Consider the following 21,836-nt stretch of genomic DNA (forward strand, 5'->3'; position numbering starts at 1 on the left):
TTTTTTTTATCATAATAGTTATGAGACACTTTATGAATTTTAATTTTTAACCCATCAAATAAGTATAGCGAGTTCTTTTTACTCACCCTGATCTTATAGTATGGTTTACCTTCTTCATTCTCTCCTACTATGTCCACATTCAACAATATATAATCACCCTTTTTTTCCTCCCTAATCACTAATGAGTGACGAGTGACGAGTGACGACCATTTCACACCCTTCTTCATCCACAAAACAATCCCCTCCCAAATGTCAAAAGTTCTAAACTATTAAGTATAACACAAATTTTTAAATGAGACGATTTTTTAGTGATATTATCTCTATTGGGTTGATCCATGTAAATTTAGTCTATTAAAGTGACCATTTACTATTTAAAGTGATCAATTAGAAAAATGAGTTAATTATATGGTTATGTCTCATGGTGAGACGGTTACATACAAGACGAGTTGATTGAATGTTAAACATTTCTCGTTTTTAAACACAAATTCTTATATGAATACGTCATTTATACATGAGTTATATAACCAAACTAAATACAAATTATGAAAATGTAAACTTTTTATTTTGCTGTCACGAGAGTAATTAAATAACATAATTTATTCTTTTCTTGATTTGTGTAACTTCAGTATATATGAAATATTTTGTAAAACACGAAAATATAAGTGATTTGAAAAAAAAATAGCATTCTTTTCTATTTATGTTTAATAAAACTATATTATATGTCAAATATTGTAAAAAATGCTATATAACCGCAATATTTTGTTCATTTTTAGTGAATCATTTTGTAACGTGTGAATCTAATATTTAAAAAAGACTAAAAATTATTATTTTGTCTAGGGCTCCTAAAATATCAGGAATTAAGTTATATTTATGTGTCCCACCATTGTTAAACAATTGGTCTTGACTCTTGACAAGTGTTGTCAATATAGTGATCTTCTTCTATTGAGTATTTGTCTATAGTGAGATCAAGTGATAGTGAAAGTACATCAAATCAAATATCACAAAATGTAGTATATGAATGGTTCTTGAAAATTCTAATACATTGTACATTAGACCCAATACCTGGTTGAGGAAGCGTCATTTGTGCTCCTAAGCTTGAATCTTGGATTTGTGTACTATTCCATGGTTTTCCCTTTCACCGGGGTTTGATTATCACCACATGCAAAAAGATTTGTTTTTTTTCTCCCCTTTATCTTAAGGATTTCTCTAGTCTATGCGAAATCCAAAAGGTGTTAGTCATGTAATTCACAAATTAAAAAGATATGGTCTGATGTGCCTTATATATGGGTTAAATAGTCCAACTAATGTTAATTATAAATAAAATCAAATATAAAATCCTAGTTTTGAAACCATTTCACTGATAGTCAATTTCTCACAAAAATAACTACAAGTAATTTTTATCATGTATTTTGAAAATCTCTTTCTATTGCTTTTCATTACCGGTAAAGTCAAAGTCAAATAAAAAAGATGAATTTCGACTAGTCATGTGAGATGAAACTTATAATATCATGTCAACGATACAAAACATTTCATAAAAACTAATGCTAAAACACATTTTCATTAAAACTAATTTTTACCGAGTATCAAACGTAGCGCAAATATTTCAAAGAAACAAAAAGCTAATTGCCATAAAAAAGCAAAAAGGCTAATCATCACAGGTTCTTTATTTAAAAAATCTAAGATAATCACGATGATTTGAAAACCACTATAAAAGACAAAAGAAAGATCTAATAAAATAATCAAAACAAAAAAGAAAATAAAACCATTAAAGTCATAGACCTTTAAATACTTACCACCTACTTGTGATTTACCAAGTTGGTAAATTACAATTATTTACGTAGCAAACCTGTTCCATATGGATACAATCAGGCACGCATGAATGGGCGACAGAAAAGTAGCAAGACACAAGCACTAATTTCCTTCAGTACCGAAGAAAATTTGATGTATTTCAAAATCATCTTTGAAGTTTTAACTGCTATAAAGTATACACAAATACCAGTAGGAATTTACTCCAAAAGGGTAAATAATCAACAATCTAGAAGTAAAAAAAAGATGTTACCAACTACCGAGTAAAAGTAAATAATATGTCGCCAACTAGTTCATCGTTGGCATTACGAGTCAACCGGAGAGGCGTGATGGACGGAAATGAGCCACTCGCCATCAACTCTTTCCAAAACATTAGTCGCAAATTGTCTTCCCCAGTTACTACCTTTAGTTTTAACCAATTCGACACACGTTACGTATCCAATATCTCCTCTAACATGTACTTGAACATCTCTAAGCTCAATCTCCAAGGGGAACTCGTAGTCTACCCACACGTATTCCCAACTCCTCATTACGAGATCATAACCAGATATACCACTTGCACCGGGATGCACACAGCACACATAGTCCCCTTTAGCCCAAAGAGCTTGCATAGAGGCTAAATCTCCATCCCTGAAGGCGTTGTAAAACCGAGCATTTGCAGCAAGTACTGATGCCTCGCTATCATCGTGAAGAACTCGAATTCTGTCTCTGATCCTTGCGGCTTCTGCGTAGTTTTCCTGCTCGATAGCTATTTCTAACTCTCGCTCCAAACTCTGCTCGTTCAATAATATACTTTCGCCACTTACGGCTCTTCCTGAATCGTCACTCTTTGCTTTACATGGGCCCAATGAAGAGAGAAAAGGCCTTCTACTAGATGCTGCACTGGATGGAAAATAACATTACATTTTTTTCTACTGCCTCTAGTGATCAGAATTTCAAAGAGCATTTCAACAATCAGTGAATGCAGACAATAGCCTCCGCCTTTCCGCTTTCCAGAAAATTTGATGAACAAAATTAAAGAGAGAAAATATAATACGACGAAAGCTTGGATTCAATCGATTATTTTTTTTTTGGTGTAAAGAGAGCCACAAGGGAAATTGATGTCTCCTAAACCTGAACAGACTTTCCCAGAAAAGATCTTTCTTACTATATTTTTTTGTTTGTCCAGAAAGTGTAGCAAAAATATGTTTGCTATCAAAGGTCAACAAGAAACAAACTCTTTGTAATTACAAGTTTGAGGTGGTGTAAAAGGTCAATAAGAAACAAACCCTTTGTAATTACAAGTTTGAGGTGGTGTACATAGACCCCCCAAACCCGCATTGGGGTAATGGAATGTTAAAAAATGGTTACGAACAATAACTCTAATATTTTAGCACCTCAATTCATAAACAATACTAATAATGATAATGACAGTAAATTTGTATGTAAATTTGCAAGAGATGCATGCCAATACATATGGTAATGACACTTTGTCCCGTTGAATGTGTTTTTCTGCACATTAATTCTCACTGCCACGCGATACCACCTTCCCAAATGTGATTGGATGGTAATAATTCTTACATATAAAGTGATAGGAGTATATTTAGGGGTGGACAGGCATTACCATGGATGTCATTGATACGAGAGTATGGGACTACCCAAAATCTTGGAGTACTAAAAGCTTATTACCATAACAACTGTAAAACATAACTAGAGAATGATACAACCAACGTCAGTCCACATTGTGCAAACTACAAAGGTATTTTTTTTCCCTGATAATGAAACATGAGACTATTCTTGATCAAGAGTCTGAAAATCCTATCACCGTCCAAGGATTCCAAATTTGTAACACTCACGCAAGCGTACTGCATATATTATATTTCAATTAAAACTTATGCGCTTAGATTCGGGAACTATACTTGAGCCATTCTTTTGACTTCCTATAAGAAGTGTACTCTTGTCAGCTACGAAAGAAAACATCAAACTGAATCTCTGCCTTCTTTTCTGTTCATCACAATCATCTAAATCCTTAAGAGTGGAAGGATGAAACTCTTAAAAGTTTTGCTCCATAAATATTTACTCCTAAGCTACCACTCAAGACTTATCTACGGTCCAGAAGAAGCCAAATATTACTAAATAGTCATCCACCACAGTTATTATGATGGTGATAACATTCTAGCCCTAAAATGTGGAAGGTTAGAGGCTTCTAGTTCTTTATGGAAATATGCCCATGCTAAGCAACAATGTTTGAAATCAGAAAAAAAAAATTACTAGCTCAATGTTTTTTCTCTCAATTAATTATTCAAGAAAACTCAGGCCCCAAGGACTCGAGCTACAAAACTTTCTCTTTTCAATGAAATATAAATTGCAAAATTAGATTTTTAGTTTATCAAATATGATTTAGGAGATGATGGCATGTCTGAAAATGATTCAGATGATGAACATGTAGTTGGCAGCATCAGAGATCAAGCTTTTTTCTAAAAAATTTTACATAGCTCTTGCTGCAATTGAACAAAGAAACCCAAGTTATTTAAGGTTGAGCACATCCCTTTAGACTTCCCTGAGCCTCGACAAATAACACAACTACTGATTCAAAAGTATCTAGCTGATCACACAAAGGGGTTGGAAGAAACACACGCATTTTACCACAAGAATAGAAGATAAGCTTGGACTTAAGAATTTGATTCACACAGAATACGTGATTAGGAAAAAAGCTTACTGTATATCAGCTTGGTTGAAACAATTCCGTAGCTGCTTCCAAGACGAACATCTATGTATCCTCAAAGTGTTGATGCATGTAGACGGAAAATTATGAAGCTTCGCAACACTTAAAGCATTCCCCTGCATAGGAACTTTTAATTAATAGATGACTTCTACTTGAAAAGTAAAGAACACTTTAAATATTCCATTTAGTAAATAAAGCCTCAGCAATAGCAAAGCCTCCGCAATAGCTGTTTATACTTTACACAAGGAAAATTCCAAGTATTAACATGCATAAGATATGCCCATCCCTTGGCAAAAGACCCCCCTCCTCTCACCCCCAATTGAAAAAAGAAGGCCCAATTCACACATTCCATGCAATATGACCATTTACCAATACTATGACAGTACAAGGTAAGAAAACAAAATAGAAATAAACATCCTAAGTGTGGGACTTACACTATGGCAGATATTCAGTGGATTAAACACTGAAGCATGCTGCAAATTAACAGAAAGCCTGGGTTTCATCATAACTGCAAATAAGAGAGAATTTAAAATCACTTTAGATAGTAATAAATACCAAAAAACTAGAAAGGGAACCTATAAGATGAAGACATTATAAAATGTATTAAATTTTCATCCTGTCACAAACCACCAGAAAATGAGAGGGATAATAACAATAATAAATTCAAGAAACACGAAAATGTTTGGAAATTTGGTATTATATGGTAAAAGGTAAAAAAATGAAGAAAATATAAGAGAAAGAAACAAACAAACAGGAAAAATAATTGAAAGGGAAACAAAAAAATTAGGAGGGAAAATGTTGACAACATTGATTCTATTTCCTCCCAAAAGGCAAATCTTGTATAAGATTTTAGAACAAACAGATAGGAAAAGCACTTCCTTGGTTGCAAATAAATGCCCCAATTTTCTTAATAACCATCTTAAATATATTACCTCATTTCTTATTCTGGCATGTGGTCAACTACATATTCTTCCACTGCTCTTATCTTCCGCTTAGTACCTTCTTTGAGACTCCCACTAAGGTATGTTTGTATTGGGCGTAAATATTCAAGGTGGAAATAAAAGTCTAACTATGAAATTGATGGTAAGTAGAGGTGAATTTAAAATGAGAGATGAAGAAAAGAACATAAAATGGTATGCGGAAGATGGACGAATGGGAAATTATCATCATTATTTTGGGGTGAAGGCGAGAAATATTTCAGCTTCATTCCTCTAGGCTAATTATCTACCTCATAATAAGAAGATTAATTCACCATTTCTCCTTCACCATCACTTTAGACCATTTAGCTCCAATGACTTATAAAGTGTGCACACCAAAGATGTGGGATAAATCAACCCAACAGAAGAGAGTATGAATTTTTGTGATAATGAGCTGCCTAACTCCTAATCGAAATAAACCAACTCAAGCTCAAACAACAGAATTTATCCATTGTTCTTCCAATAAGAATGTGGAAGCTTGTAAAACTCCAGCAAAATATCAAAAAACATTCACAGACTCGCAGTAATGTCCATTTTCAGATAATTCCTCACCAAACAACTTTGGTCGTTAATCCAACAGCCACGACATAATAGAATGATCAAAATGAAGAACAAATATAACATAACAATCGGCAGAATTGCAAAATTATACGCAGATTCAATTTAGTTTTTCAAAAAAAGTAAATTAAAAATCAGTAACCTTGAAGTGAATCTGCACTGTTCAACCTTGTTTCTCGATAGACAACTTCAGTGAATCTTAAATATTGCAATGAAGAATGAACATCAATTTAATCAGAAAAAATAAATTCTAAAAAATGTCATAGATACAATTCAGCAAATGAAATCAATCAAATAGAATAGCTAAAAATTGGATTTCAGACTTCTTACCTGAACCTCGACAACACGAGAGACACCGCCGTCCCAGTTCTCCTTTTTCTTCGATCTTACTTTTCTCCTTTTCTACTTCTATTATCTATTTTCTCAACTCCGACCCTTTCTATTCCCTTCTCACTTTTTATCTATAAAAAATAAAATGGAGTAATTAATAATAATAATAATAATAATAATAATAATAATAATTTTATCACAAGGTAGGTTGATCGAGTCAAACTCAGGACATCGGTAGAGCGATACTTTCTCCTATTGAAATAAGACCGATTCTCATAATACCTCATAATGTTATATAAATTTAAATATAGTAAATTTTGCTTTTTGTATTCATCTTTTTATTTTTTGCTCTTAAACTCTACATTTGACTTTATCCATCTATATTTTCATTTTATTCCTCTCTTAAAAATTACATTTGATATAGTTTAAAATGGGATGATTTCAACAAAATACACAAATAAAATTTAATAAACGACAAATTCAACTCAAAAAACGAGCAGATTGTGCTATTTTAAGTTAATGAAAATAAAACCTAAAAAAGAAACGTACATGCAATGAGTTTCTATCCTTGGACCAAGCGCATGAATTGGGTTAACTAATAAAACATCTAAAATTAGAATAATCCAAAGCCATAAAACTAGGGTTAGGGGATGGAGCTATCAACATGTTAGGCTTCTTGGTTTAGGAATAGCATGAAACTCAACCAAGATCTCTAACTCATTTGGTGTTCAAATATTATAATATAATATATAATTTTAAAAAATTTTAAGTGGATTATTAAATTAATGATGATGATATAATTTCAAATAACATGTAAACTCTATGATCGTAATTTTACAATAATTTGGGAGAAAATGGATATTCAAAAGGGAAAAAAAGTTAAATCATGAAGTGATCAAAGTTATCTAAACTATGCTCTTTAAATTGTAAGTTAATTGGAGTATTTAAGTGTACAAAAACTCAAACTAGAATCATTCAAGGAAATGTCATAATCTTGAAAATCAAACTGCGGAAAATGACATGATACATCTTACTATGCTTTACCTTTAAATTATCTATTCATTTTTGTTATTATATATTATGATATATGTTCTATTTGTTTGCTTAACTTGATGTTTAATTTTTTGTTCTGATCCTACTAAAGTATAAAACAATCGTGTGATTGTTTGAATTTTACTGTAACTTAATAAATATATTAAGTTGAGTTTTATCAATAAATTTGTTTTTTGTTAGAGATATGCTTATAATAAGCTTGAAATTGGAATTTATTATTACTTTAATTTCACTAGAATAAATATTTTTGAGACCTTTTTAAAATGAGAAACTTGTAAAGGTTTTTAAAAAATATGTTTTCTAAAGGTTATTAATGACCCATATACTAATAATTTTGCTATCTCAACATTACAAAAACAATGACCCACACTTGTTTCATCTACAAACAACCCATAGAGTTTCTAAAATAGTGATTATTTTTTTATAATGTAGATTAAATATTCCATATAGGTAAGGGTAATTCATTATTTTTCTTAAGTGGGGAGAGTTAAGCCTCTATAATAAGGCGAAAGACAATATTCTCAATCATTAGTAAAGCTGTTTTTTAATTTTTGAGCGAAAATTAAATATGAGCTTTTGAGCACAAAAGTGTATGCCCCTTTTTAAGTAATGGTAATAAAATACGTTTGTTATTTGAATGAATTAAAATACACTAATTTGTCAATTAAATTAATTGATTGATGAAGAAATACAACAAAACAATAAACAACTCGTCTTGTATGAGACCGTCTTACCATGAGACGGGTCCATATAATAACTTTTTTCTTCAATTGATTAATTTAAGATCATAAGTAATAGTTTTAAGGTTATAAGTAATCACTATAAGACTATAAAAAATAATTATATTAAAATTATAAGTGATCAATTTAACATTATAAGTGATTGTTTTAAGACAAAAAATATATATTGGGCTAGCCCAATAAAAATGGTCTCACTGTGAGACCATCTCATATAAGAATTAGTGAACAATAAAAGCATTACTTTTTTAATTGGAATAATAATATTATTAAGTTACTTTGGTTGAACAATTATCAATGAAAAAAATACCTACTAACCATAAATCAAAAATCAAAAATTATAAAATAAGTAATCATTACCAAGGTAATGATTTATTATGAAAAAATATCGACATAGATTATGTGAAGATTTACATGTGTTGCTATAAATATTATATTTTATATATATAACTGAAAAGGCAAATATATAAACTTTTTCGGGCCTTAAAATAACGGAATCATGAGTCGTCTCTCATATCGCCCGAGTCGGCTATGATCACTAGAGTAACCCATGATTTTCAATTATACTAATTGTAGGGTTTAACTTTAGTTTGTCATTTATGATTAATCAAAAATTTGTATTATTATTGAGAAAAAATTAAAAAGTTATATAATTCCATCTTTTTATTAATTTATATATTTAAATTGATTTTAATAGCATTATTAGGAATAGTATATTGTTTTGATACAAATCATAGAGTAATTGTTAAGACAATCAATCACGTTACAACCGTCCATTTTTACTTGATCGAGTTGATCTCCACGGTCCTTTCTCTTTCTATCTCTCCTCTCCGCTCCAGCACCAACGCCATTGTTGGCGCTTTAAGCATACTCCTCAACTGATTGTGTACATCAATCAACCATAATCACTCGCCCCTGCATTTTCTTCATTTTTTTTGTGAATGATTCAACAAATTTCAATGTACCGGTTTGTTGTAATTATTCTTGTATTTACTCAAATAAGCGTCGACGTTTCATCATCGTCATCGTCGATCGGATCTCGGTCACTTCTTCGAACAATTAGTGATGATAAAGGAATTAGTGAATTGCATGATGTTGTTGTTGAATTGAATGATACTAATTTCAAGGATGTTCTTCGAGAAGCACCTTCTCCTTTTGCTCTAGTCGAATTCTTCGCTCATTGGTTAGTTCTGCTTTTCTTTGGTATAATCGATTCAATTATTGATTAGAATTGTTATGTTAATTGAATTGTGCTTAGGTTTATTTGATTTGTGGTTATAGTCTATTGAATTTGACAGCTATAACTATTTTTGTTATAACGATCTCATTTGGGGGGTGGGGGTGGGGGGTGGGGTTTGGAATTTGGAATTTAGATTGAAAATTAAATAAAAATGTGTGATTTATTTACTTTATCAATTATTATTTTGTCTTTAAGATATTAATGTGCGTTGACCTTTGTAATTGGACGTGATAAAACAGTATTCTTGTGCATTATGAGAAGATTTCTGTATACTTCATACCAGTTTTCATGACCATTTATTGTTAAACTAATCTTTAATTAGCATTGGTTAACTGTCACAAGGGTAAACCCCAATTGCATGTGGTTAGGAAAGATTGTTCAATCGCTCTATAAGCACTGCTTGATATTGTAGAGAGTTAGGAATTCGAGGTTGAATTATTGTTATTTTTTTTGGGAAATATATGTAGCTCAGTGAAAACATCTACAAATTGCTTTTGTTTTATACTACCATTGAATTGAATTGATATGACATATGAGTATCTCATCAGGCAGCAAAAATCGGGATATTTAGGTGCTGAAGCGTATTTTTAAACCCAAATATGTGTAGCTCTTAAGTCATTTGGCTAGCTTTATTATAATTCAGTGATTGAATCATCGGGTGACAAACTGATTACAAATGTTAACCCAGAGGTCAGAGCATTAAAGAGTTTGTTCTAAAGAATTTTTCATTGTAAGCAAAGTGCTAAAAGCATTTTGTTTTTTCTCTTGATCTTATTTCAGTGATTACAAGGTTCTTAGCAGTCTAATCACAGGGTTCATAAATTACACCCTTAAACTTTTGGGTTTAGTTATTATGTGAGGATGACAAACTGATATATCATGCTTTGGATTTGTGGCTTTGTAAATTTTGCTACATAAAGTTGTATACCCTTGCTAATTGCCCCTTTAGTTCGAAGGTCAAAGTCTCGAGACAGCTTCACTAGGGGATTTAATCTCTTTTTGGTTTTATGGTTGCCAAGGAATAGTAGATGTTTGGGCAACAGTGTCCTTCTCTTGGCCGGTTAGAGTATGACTCATGAATCACGACTCCTGTAAATGTGTTCATTTTTGTTATTCAGCCTAACAGGTTTTTCATGTTTACTTTTTTCTGTGGTTTGGCTCCATGCCCAAACTCCACCCATTCGACCACTTTTTTCCTCTTTGTTTTCAAGCTCTTCTCATCTGTGTAGTCAGTCGTCAATATATGTGCCAGAGCCAACTTATTGCTATTATGGGGCAGCTTAAGTATTTGAAAGAAAGTTATTGCTTGGGATAGATAATAGGTTTATGGCTTTAAATTCACTGGAGGTCAATATTCGTGATACAAGTACTTTAGTTTTGAAAGATTCCTTCTCTTGTGCCTTGGCGTTCGGTCATCAAGCTATAGAAAAACCCACCAATTCAGCTTCAGTGACCCTTTGTACCTTAGAGTTCCTTGTTATTTATGACACCGAGTGGATTCTGTATGCAAAACTAATTTGATTTATGCGTTTTCTGATTCAGTCACTTGGATCACGATGTAGTGTCTCCTCTCCCCTATTTTCGAAGATATACAAAGGAAAATTTCTGCTATCGTGCAGAGCATTTGACTTGTAAAATAAACTGCCCCATAATCGTTTACTGAAAGTAGATTGGTTACTAATGCGTTATGTATCAGAATTCTACATCTGAAACACCTAATTTTCTTTTCTCTTTCACGAGGATTAGTGGAGGATGTTAAAAGAGTTTTTGACATGCAAATGCACTGTTGCAAAGGCAAGGGCACTGATTTTTGTACGCTGCTTCATATGGGCATTGGGCACAGAGGCATTGGGCACAGAGAACCAGTTGGAAGTTCCAGCAACGGTAGCACTTCAAAGATTGCAGATGATGTCTGGCAAATGGCATCTCATGAGTGTTATGACATACTTCACAGTTATCAATGCATGACTTGACAACTTGCAAAATGATTGTTTATGTGTAAATAGCTAGGTTCTTATAATGGGATTATAGTGGTTAATATGCTAAAATTAAACTTGTAACAAATATCTTACATGATTTATAATCACATTTGAGAGAACAACAAGTTTGAAATTGGTAACAAAGCAGCCTTAAAGTAACATAATATCCTTTGGGAGCCAATCTCTTGAAATAAAGTGTTAAGAATTAATGAATGGAAAAAAATCAGAGTTCTCATTGGGAGTTCGGATTTAAATTGTAAAGTCGTGTTCAAGTAACATTCCCATTTTTTTCCTTTCTCTTTTTAAGGCTCATTCTATTATTAGACTGTTGGAGAAGATGATGAGAAACTTTCTTAGGGAAGGAGATATTGAGGAGAAGAAGTTCATCTAGTGAATTAGAACCAAGTTAAACTACCGGCAGAACGAGGAGACTTGGTGGTGGGGGACTTCGAGCCAAATTATTAAGCATTGGTTGGAAAGTGATTTTAGAGATTTTCTTGTGAACCGAAATCTCTCTGGCATCAAGGCATTAGAAGTATTTTTGGCTCACATTCTCGATGGGAGGTACGGGCTGGTTCTTATATTAACCCTTGGAAATCTATCTCGCAGGTTTGGGCTAACTTCACTCTTTTATTCGGTTTTTCAATAAGGTCAAGTGATTGGATACAATTTTGGGAAGATAGATGGATGGGATTAGAACCTTTTCAGTTTCCTTTTTCTTTGTATCAATCATCATCCAACCATGGAGCTCCTTTCTGTGATTTTTTAGCGTGAGAAATAATCAAGTGTCTTGAAATCTTTTCTTTAGACACCATCCACTTGAAAGGGACCTTAATTCAGTGTCTGAACTTCTTTCTCTACTTCAGATGTTTCACCCTTCTTCGAATTTAGATGCTTGGATTTGATCCCTTGATCCATCGAAAATTTTCCTGTGCCTCATTGTATTCCTGCTTCGTTTCTCCTTTCAAAATCTTCCTCCTTTTAGCTGCCAAATTAATTTGGGGACTAAAATTCTCCAGTAAAGTTAATGCCTTTGTATGGTTGGTTGTCTTAAGGAAGCTTAAAACGACGGTGAATTTACAGACTAGGAAATCTAGTAAGTCTTTTATATGCTTAAAGGATGATGAAAATACTGATCATCTTTTTATGCAATGCAATTTTGCCTAGGGTCTTTGAACTTGACTTTTAAAGATCGGCGGGGAAGAGTGGGTTGCTTGAAGAAGAATTTAGATTTCTAATTTACTAATTTTCATGGGTTTGGTGGCAATAGAGATCTCAAGAAATTGTGTATGTGTTATGCAATTCTATGGTCTATCTTTGGTGAATTTTTAACGATCGTTTCTTGTCCTTATAAATTATTTGGGATAAGGCAAAATTTTTAGCTTGGTATGGGTGAAGGCCTAAGGCTAATGGCATCTTTCAACATTGTTCTTGAATTTCTCATCCCTATAATGTACTATTGAAGTGCCTTCATTAATAAAAATTTTCTTTATAAAAAAAAAATCCGTGGTGGCAATATATGTGAGCTTATCTAGGAGACTGTCTTGCTCCTGTACCCTTTGATTGTGAAACTGAACATAAGTTGCTAGTTGTTGAGAAGTCTTCCTTTTGTTCTTATTCTCACATATTTTGGTTATCCTTTTCGGATTTGGGAAATTTTCATTACTTCAAGCTTTGCTGAATTCATGTGGCTAAGCTCTATTCTTTATTCTGTTGTGCTGCTACTTCGCTGCAGTTTTAGTTGTCTCAGTCTACTACTTGGAGACTGGAGTTTACCACGACTAATTTCTTGTGGAGGTCATTAATTTATTACTTTGTGCCTTTAAAGATTAATAGGTGACATTTGTTTGATTCTTACTACCAAGAACATGAAAGAGTTTTCTAGAATGAACTAATGATGCTTAGATTGACCTTGCAGTTTGAGCCTCCTTTTAGTAAGTAAGAATTTAATGGTGAGTTGGCACTATGTTGTTTGGACACTCTACCTCAATTATTGGTGTCGGATTCTTGACACATTCATGGGTTGCACATTTCAATTTGTTCAAAATCTTGTGATTTTTTCATTCAAGTCGAACACTTGGATATGTATTCGACGTCAATGTCCAACATGGGTATACGAGTCCAAGTAAGATACAATTGGCATAACTTTTTCTATTTGGTTGTTTTGTTTCCTTCTCTGAAAATAGTTTCTTATGTGCAACAACTCGACATTTACCAACTCAATATTCGAAAATATACCCAAAGGCACACCGCTGGACGTTATGTATCCCTTAGTTTGCATTTGCTTGCTATTTTCTTGGGACAAATTTTTCTAAACCCTCCCCTTCACTAAAATAAAAGAGAAAAATGGAGGTTGTAAGGTGTTTTGGTGGGTGCTTGACTCGTATCTTTTTGTCTGTCTGATTTCACAGGGAAACAAGAGCATAAAAAACAGCCAATTTTAATTAATTTTCAAAATATCCACGTAGATACTTATGTTGTTAATTATGAGCCCTTTTACTTTTGATTTATATTTTCATACGCTAATTTTAAATTCACTACGTTATCTGACAGGTGCCCTGCATGCAGAAACTATAAGGTAGCGTTAGTGATGAGTTTATTGCAAATCGTGCTTTCTCATTCTTAATGGACTTTGATGCTAGTTTTGCATGAATATGTCTTCATGCAGCCTCATTATGAAAAAGTAGCGAGGATTTTCAATGGGCCCAATGCATCACATCCAGGAATCATTTTGATGGCTAGGGTAGATTGTGCTTTAAAGGTATTGCTGAATTGATACCTTGTACGTTGTACCTTTTATCGCCCCAATGATTGTAACACTTGTGCACTTCTTCAATATGACTGTCTATCTTTATGTCTTTCTCAACCTTTTTACAAAGGCAATATCCCGAGGGAGAATGATAACAGCCAAACATTAAATGCTCTTTCTAAATTGTGTATGTATCAGATTGAAGTTTTAATGGTTTGAGGTGAGACTAATGTATGATACTTCTTGCTTTAATAAATTGATGATATGTGGACTTTCTTGTCCAACTTGATAGCATTGCTTATCTGATGCTTTAATGTTTTTTGTTGCCAATAATTTTCCTAGGAGATAGACATTTATGTGGGTCTTTTGAAGTATCTGTAATGTTTTTACCGACAGTTCACAAACGATACTAGTAAGCTTTTTTTTTTTTGTATTTTACTGTGCATCGAGGGACCACAATGTATATGTTGTAATTTAGTTTGCTTTAGGTTTCTTATTTTCTTGGACTTCACATTTTTAGGTCTCCTACTCTTCCCTTTCTATTTTCTTGCCTTCTTTATGCTCATTTTTAGCGTTAGATATGTAATTCAGCATCATCTTATTATAGCCATTGTGAGAGTATTCAATATATTTGTTGAGAAAATCCCTGAAACTTGCTGTCCTAGTTCACTGTTCTTTTGTTAACATCTGCAAGTGGGAACTGCTAATATTTAACTTATATGAGTAATATTTTAATTTGGTATTCATAGTGTTTTTTTAGTAGCATTGGGAAAATATAATGTCATTTCATAGCATTACATTGTCACATTTTTAAAAGTCCTAATTTGTGATTGTTTGTATCTTTTGGCTTTTTTGGCAGCACAGATAAATTCCAAACTTTGTGATAGATTTTCAGTGGATCGCTATCCTATGCTTTTTTGGAGTAAGCCTAGTAATTTTGTATCAATTAATAGTTGGGATGGGAATGATGGTGAAATAGTTTCAATCAAAAATGTGGGCACAGCCGAACGCTTGCTTGATTGGATTAATAAGAAAATGAACAGGTACAGATTGCTTTGTTCTATTTTTTACCTGGTTAGCTTCAAGTCGATGCAATTCTTTTCCATTTTTTGAAAAACCTTACTAGAATTGAATTTAGATGAACATCAGATGATCTCTGAAATGGAGTTCTCTGTGGTTCTCTATCTTTTTCTTTTTAGTGGTTTGGTATTGGAATTGTGTTGACTAATTTTCACTACATTGAGTCCATGATATATGAATGTCTGTAGACTACGATATATTATGGCACCTTATATATGTAAGTATACTAATTTTTGTAAATTGGCACCCATTAATATTTTAAATAAACACTTTTATTATCATTGTTTTGGGTCAGATGTCACCTAAAATAGTTTTCTCATGGAGAAGAGAAAAAATGTATCGGTTTTTGCAAACTCCTTTCACCCTCTTTCTTTATATCTATCTACTCTTTTTAAGAACAATATCACATTACCCCAATGCTACTTAATTGGTTTTGGCCTGGATGGGCAAGGGGCTCAGATGTATGTAGCTTTACCTTTGTAAAACAGGGAGTATGTTTCTGAAAGACCCTTGGTTACAAACACCATATATGGCTTCACTTAAATGAAGTTCACATAATATAATGAGCCATTTTAGTCTATTTTTCTCAACTCCTTTAAGACAAGTAAAATATTACCTAATAACTCAGTATGATAAGAAGCTGGCCATACCCTGAATACTAATCTAGGTGATGCAATCTGCAAACCACATGGATGACTAGCTGTCTGTTTGACAACCAGGAGATCAATTAGCATGATGTGAGGCATCTTCTTTAGAAAGAAAATCCTTCACATAGGATTTAGGATTCATGGTTTGAATTTGTTGTTTCTTTTTACATAAAATCACTAGTCCTCTTTTTGTGCAAGAATGTTGGGTACTGGGGTTAACACCTATTGGTATTCTTATGAGTAATAAAATATTATTCAACCAAGAATAAAAACTGATTTTTCATCTCACAAAATCATTGAAGGATAAGTATTTTGTTTATAATACATTTTACTTATGTACCTTAATTACTTTGCTGGCTCTAATTTTCTTTTCTTTCTTAATAGACACGTTCTTGAATATTTCTCTTCTTTTTAAAACATGATATTTGTCGATTCTCAATGAAGGTTAAGATTTATGGTTCTTTGGTTTCAAATTGTATTGAACTAAAGTTGAATGACTCATTAAAACATGTACACTTCTTATTATATGAAGTTACCGATGATGGTTACTAGCAAGGGTCAATCAGAAACAACCTGTTTGTTATTACAAGAGTAAGGTCGTATACATCAGACCCCCAACCCTCCAAACCCTACCAAGGTGGAAGTTTAGATGGAGCCACTTAGTGACATTAGGATAATGATTTATTGTTGTGCTTTTAAGATAATACTGTGGTATTTTTTTTACATAAGTTCTCCCCTGTCTCCTAAGAAGTTTATACTACTCACTTTTAACTTGTAAATTACTCTGTTATTAAGCTCTCATATTCTCCACCCAAATTGTTAAAATGTACCGTCAATCTACATGAAATAATGATATGCTGATATGGTTCAGTTGCATAACTTTTCACTTTAAAATCTTTTTTTCCACCTTGTCTTCCCATGCTAAATATCTTCTCATTTCTGTTATTTTCCTAAGAAAAGTAGTGTTTGATTGCCTTTCTACAGCTCATATGGATTTGAGGACAAGAAATATGAACACGAGCATCTTCAATTAAAAGGTTTAGTTCCTGAGCAGGTATCAATGTTATCTCTTTGAGTTACATTGTTTTATGTTTTTTCTTCATTCAAATTTTTAAATTCTTACTTTGTTGTTATAAAATCCCTACTGTTCTGCATTTAAGATTGCACAAGCCATTTATGATGTTGAGGAAGCTACGGCTTCTGCTTTCGACATAATTTTGCGGCATAAGGTACTTTCCACCTGCTGATCTTCGATCTGTGCCTTTTGCTCTTATGAGGCTTCTATTGATATATTTTATACACGAGGAATGACAGATGATTAAATTAGGGACCAGAGCTTCATTCTTGAGATTCCTTCAACTTGTAGTGGCTCATCATCCTTCAAGGAGGTATGCCAGAGTATTGATAACAAACAGTCCATTACTTGCTGTGGGCCTGTAGCATTAATATTTGTTTTTCTTTATGTATCTGTTGTGTTAAATGTCAATTGAATAGAGTAAAATCTCTAATTTCGTTTAATTTTATCCCTTTTATATCAGATGCCGTAAAGGAAGTGCTCAGATACTTGTGAATTTTGATGACTTGTATCTACCGAGGACTCTTGCCGATAACAAAGAAAAAAGCCTCTCTGATAATGCGACAGATATTCTTAGGAGTTTCCAGATTTGTGGAAAAGATGTTCCTCGTGGATATTGGGTGGGTACTTTTGTTTATCTTTCCTATGATTTTCGTCTGATACGTTGCTGCAGAGCTTTTATATGTCCCTTATGGGGTGTAACAGAAGTGTGCTCTCATCTTGGGCTTTATTGGTTTGAAGTTAGATTAAAAACAATCATTTTAGGCTATGGTATGTGGAATGAAATGCAATTCACTACCTAGTTTTGCTTTGAAAAACGTCCAAGGTTTTTGGGTTAGAATGTGGCCTCAAAAGATGCTCTCATTTGAACATAGTTAGGGAGGGGAGTTTAAAGTGTCATTGCTTGATTACAAATCTTCGATTTAAGTGATATTTTGATAGATATCCTGTATGTCTTTCTCTTGTATTTTGATAGATATACTGTGTTTGGTCCTTCCATTCATGTTCTAATGGAAAAAGATCATAGGTTAGGTCTATAGGCTGTTATGTTTCAGGAGGTCTGCAAGGGTAAATGATTTTAATTTTGAAGAGTTGGAATCCTTGTGAGAGAGGGGCATAGAATTTGGAATAATTGGATTATAAATCCCCATACATCGGAATGCTGCTTGGTGGGCATACGTAAATATCAAGTTCCTCCTCTTTACCAAGTTTCTCAAGTTTTATTCATTATGGTTGTTTCAGTTCCCTTTCTCTGGCCTTCTCTTCTGTTCTGCATATGATTTTCTAAAATGCCTTATGACTCTTCCCACATTGTGAAACAAAGCAAGATGAACAACATAATACAATACCGGTTTTTTAAAAAAGTGTAGACTCTAGACCTTTCATGAGGACAAAGTTTTTTTGGTTTTCGGTAGAGGGGAGGTTCTTACCTTTTGTCTTTCCGTTCCTTCTCCTTTTCTGGCCAATCAGCATTCTTTTTAACCATCTGTCCTTGCCCAATGCTTCCTCCCTGTTTACCCATTTCTTCTCATTGCCCATAAATATAACAAACCAAACACCCTGTCATACTGCTCGGTTTTGGCAAACTGCAGAGTCAAGGAGTTTTGCCTTTCTCGTAATATATAATAATGAATCATCAACAAATATTGGGCTCCCAACTCCCAACTACAGATATCTTTTTGACTGTAGATGATCTGTTTCCATAATCCCTCTACCAAAGAGCTTTTACTCCTATTTCATGGAATAAACAGATAGGGTCATAGGAAGTAATTGCTGGACAGTGAATTAACGTTACAGCTTTAATTGACAATAATATTGACACTTATCTCTTGGAAAAATGTTCAAAATAATGATGAATTCTTTATGATTTTAATAATTCTAAACTCTAATCATATTTTGGTTTTCCTTGGGATGTTGCAGATGTTCTGCCGAGGAAGTAGGCATGATACTAGAGGCTTTAGGTAAGTTTTTTAATGTTCTGTTGTTTAAAATTTAGATTTACTAGAATTTGGCATATCCTGTTGTGGCTGGTGTAATTTTTATACGATTGCCTCTATTTATCATGCTGGATATCGGACAGGCATTTATTGGTTGTCTTGCTAAAAATCTATATCTTTGTTCGTGCTTGGTTGCGGTCTGGTTCAATCTGCTGTTTACAAAATAACATGAGCATAATCTGCCTACAGTGCGCAAACAAGTTATTAGTAGTCTAATTAGCAAGTCTTTAAAGGATTTATACATTGTTTGGTAAATTCTTGTTCCGAAAAGTTGGTGTTTCCTTGTAAAAATGACTCAGGTTTCTGCAGGATCAAAATATTGTTTTTCTATGATGTGAATTCCTGGTCACCTTTCTCTTGTTCAGTTTTTACTTGAATTGAGGTGAAGGGTAGTTTACTTGACTTGAGGTGAAAGATTGAACTTTCTTAACTTAGTTTTTACGTGGTTTTGGGGTCACAAGGCTCTTAGTGAAAGTCTTTACGTGGTTTTATGTGGTTTAGGGTCGCAAGGATTGATACACTGTTTGTTTAGGAAAGTCTTTTAAGTTGTATAATATTCATTATAACTCGAATGATATTTAATTTTGAGTATATTTGAAATTGAGGGAAGCTCTTAGTGAAATACTTGAACGTGAGATTAAGAACCCACGAATACTACTGAGTTTGTAGCCTTGTAGGTTAATGCACTCGGACTATTTTGTGGATCTTGTCTAATTTTATGAATATGAAGTCTTTATTTTGTTTTCCTTCTAAAAGGAAACTGGTTTTTTGAAATTGGATCCATACTAAGCACGTGTTTCTTGTGATTAGTTTTCAATTTTTGAGGTGTTTTCATTTACAGTTATAAAGAATTCCATCAGTAAGAAACGCAAAAACCTTAAAAGAACAACATTACATTATCCCAAGGGTAGTAAAATGGCTCCCGCTTAGGGGTTAGGCAGGCTGGTTGTTGCAACATAGGGTGATTGTATTAAGGAATACGATGTATCATTTGGGTGGTGGCTAAGTTCCATGTAAGCTTTGTATAAAATATTATTCGTGGTATTGATTGAATCAAACTCTTTTGATTGAATATTTGAACTCTTAAGCATGGAGCCTAACCATGGTCAGAGTTTGTAGTGAAGGGATCATAAGCCTTGTTTTTGTTTTTTTGATGGGATTGATGTCATCCTTCAAAAATACAGAAATAAGATTTGACTTGCCTTTTAGTTATGTATGCTTACCCATTGGTGGAATTTGAATGATTTTTACTTCAACTTTTTTTACTGCTCCCTTACATTTTACATTGCAAGTAGGAATGCTTTTTTATTCTTCACCTACAAAGGGGCATGTTATCTTTGGGATCATGGTAATGTCACTATATGAATGTGAGGATGTATTTTAGAAAAGGGAAACCGGAAACTTCCAATTGAGCCCAGTTTCGGAAACTTCGGCCCCGAAACTCTAGATTAACGTTTCATAAACTTCGTCCCCGAACTCCAAATAAATTTTTTTAAAAAGGATAGATTATATTTCCGAAACTTTTTTGTAACGTTTTGCAATTCCTTTTCTGTTCCCTGTACCATATCATTTTCCTTTCTAGTAATAAAGGGCTTGTTTTCTCTGCAGTTGTGGATTATGGGTCCTATTGCATTCGATTTCTGTGAAGATTGAAGATGAAGAGAGCCAAATGGCATTCACAACCATATGTGATTTCATTCACCATTTTTTCATTTGCGAGGAATGTAGAGAGCACTTTTTTAACATGTGTTCGAGGTGAAGATTTCTAGATCCCACTAGACTTCACTTTATAACCGATTCTTCTCCTTGGAAGCTTAGCTTAGTTCAGGGTTCATTGATGTGATCTTATTTACTTTTCAGAGTCTCTAGTCCTTTCAACAGTACGCGGGACTTTGCCCTTTGGTTGTGGGAGGTGCACAATAAGGTCAATGAAAGGCTTAGTAAAGTAGAAGCTTCTCTTGGAACAGAAGATCCCAGCTATCCGAAGATCATCTGGCCTCCGAAACAGCTGTGTCCTTCATGTCATCGCTCTTTGAGCCAGAAAAGCGAAGCGAGCAGTGAGAAAAACTGGGACAAAGATGAGGTTTTCAAGTTCTTGGCTAATTACTATGGAAAAACACTGATGTCTCTATACAAAGACAAAGGACTTCTAAGGGATGATAAGGTTCAGATTCTACATTCTGAAGAACAGACGGCATCCACAAATCCTATCGTTGTGCCTATTGGAGCAGCACTCGCTATTGCAATTGCAAGCTGCGCATTTGGGGCACTGGCCTGCTATTGGCGTTCTCAGCAAAAGAGTCGAAAGTATAGACATCTACACTCTTTAAAGAACATATGACTATTAGGAGGGTAATGAGCTCTTTTTAAGATGTCCGGACTTAAATCAACAGGAAAAAAAAATCAAAAATGAAATTTGGAACTTAGTTAATTGAGGTATAGATTATTTTCAACTTTATTTCATTTGGAACTAATATCAATGTTCTTTTCACCCTTGATTTCAGACCAAGAAGAAGCTGGTAAGATGGGGAAACCGAAGGAACCAAGAAAGTGCACATTTTGTGAGGATGCATTGCTCGAAGGAACGATACAGCTGGGTTGAGAATGATGTTCTACGGCTTCTGAACTCTACCGTACATTATTTCTTTACAACTTTGATGTAATATTTGATAGTTGATGGCTTGAGGCAATGTATAGAGCATTAGAAATTATGGTCGGCGTCGTTTAACTCACAAAAGTTGCCACATAGTTACATGGTGCAATGTCTGTAGACTATAAGGAACAAGAAGGGATAGTGTTTGTCAATTTGTGTTTTGTTGGCCAATTTTCAAGTAATGACCAGCCATTTTTCTGATATTTTATTTATTTTGCTGTCATTTCTTAACCAAATTTGCTCATCACTTT

At 33.5% G+C, this 21,836-nt stretch overlaps 2 protein-coding genes across 4 annotated transcripts; one reads left to right on the plus strand and one right to left on the minus strand.

Moving 5' to 3' along the window:
- Positions 1–1,909: 1,909 nt before the first annotated feature.
- On the minus strand, positions 1,910–6,511 carry LOC130821139 (uncharacterized). Of its 2 annotated transcripts, XM_057686791.1 has the most exons (5): positions 6,376–6,511; positions 6,188–6,243; positions 4,945–5,018; positions 4,505–4,626; positions 1,910–2,688 (listed from the first exon to the last, which is right to left on the minus strand). In XM_057686791.1, exons 3-5 carry the CDS (start codon positions 5,014–5,016, stop codon positions 2,112–2,114), a joined length of 771 nt encoding a protein of 256 aa, XP_057542774.1. In that variant the 5' UTR covers positions 5,017–5,018; positions 6,188–6,243; positions 6,376–6,511; the 3' UTR covers positions 1,910–2,111. The 2 variants fall into 2 exon arrangements, with proteins under 2 accessions (XP_057542774.1, XP_057542773.1); XM_057686790.1 differs by lacking the exon at positions 6,188–6,243 and having other exon boundaries at positions 6,376–6,499.
- Positions 6,512–8,677: 2,166 nt separating this feature from the next.
- Positions 8,678–21,797, plus strand: LOC130821140 (sulfhydryl oxidase 2). Of its 2 annotated transcripts, none has more exons than XM_057686792.1 (12): positions 8,678–9,348; positions 13,938–13,962; positions 14,053–14,145; positions 14,998–15,176; positions 16,845–16,914; positions 17,021–17,089; positions 17,175–17,248; positions 17,399–17,555; positions 18,856–18,896; positions 20,541–20,687; positions 20,793–21,284; positions 21,437–21,797. In XM_057686792.1, the coding sequence occupies exons 1-11, from the start codon at positions 9,107–9,109 to the stop codon at positions 21,271–21,273; spliced, it is 1,578 nt and encodes a 525-aa protein (XP_057542775.1). In that variant the 5' UTR covers positions 8,678–9,106; the 3' UTR covers positions 21,274–21,284; positions 21,437–21,797. The 2 variants fall into 2 exon arrangements, with proteins under 2 accessions (XP_057542775.1, XP_057542776.1); XM_057686793.1 differs by having other exon boundaries at positions 20,793–21,239.
- Positions 21,798–21,836: the final 39 nt, after the last annotated feature.

This window comes from Amaranthus tricolor, chromosome 8 (assembly GCF_026212465.1).
Source record: "Amaranthus tricolor cultivar Red isolate AtriRed21 chromosome 8, ASM2621246v1, whole genome shotgun sequence".
Classification (NCBI taxonomy): domain Eukaryota; kingdom Viridiplantae; phylum Streptophyta; class Magnoliopsida; order Caryophyllales; family Amaranthaceae; genus Amaranthus; species Amaranthus tricolor.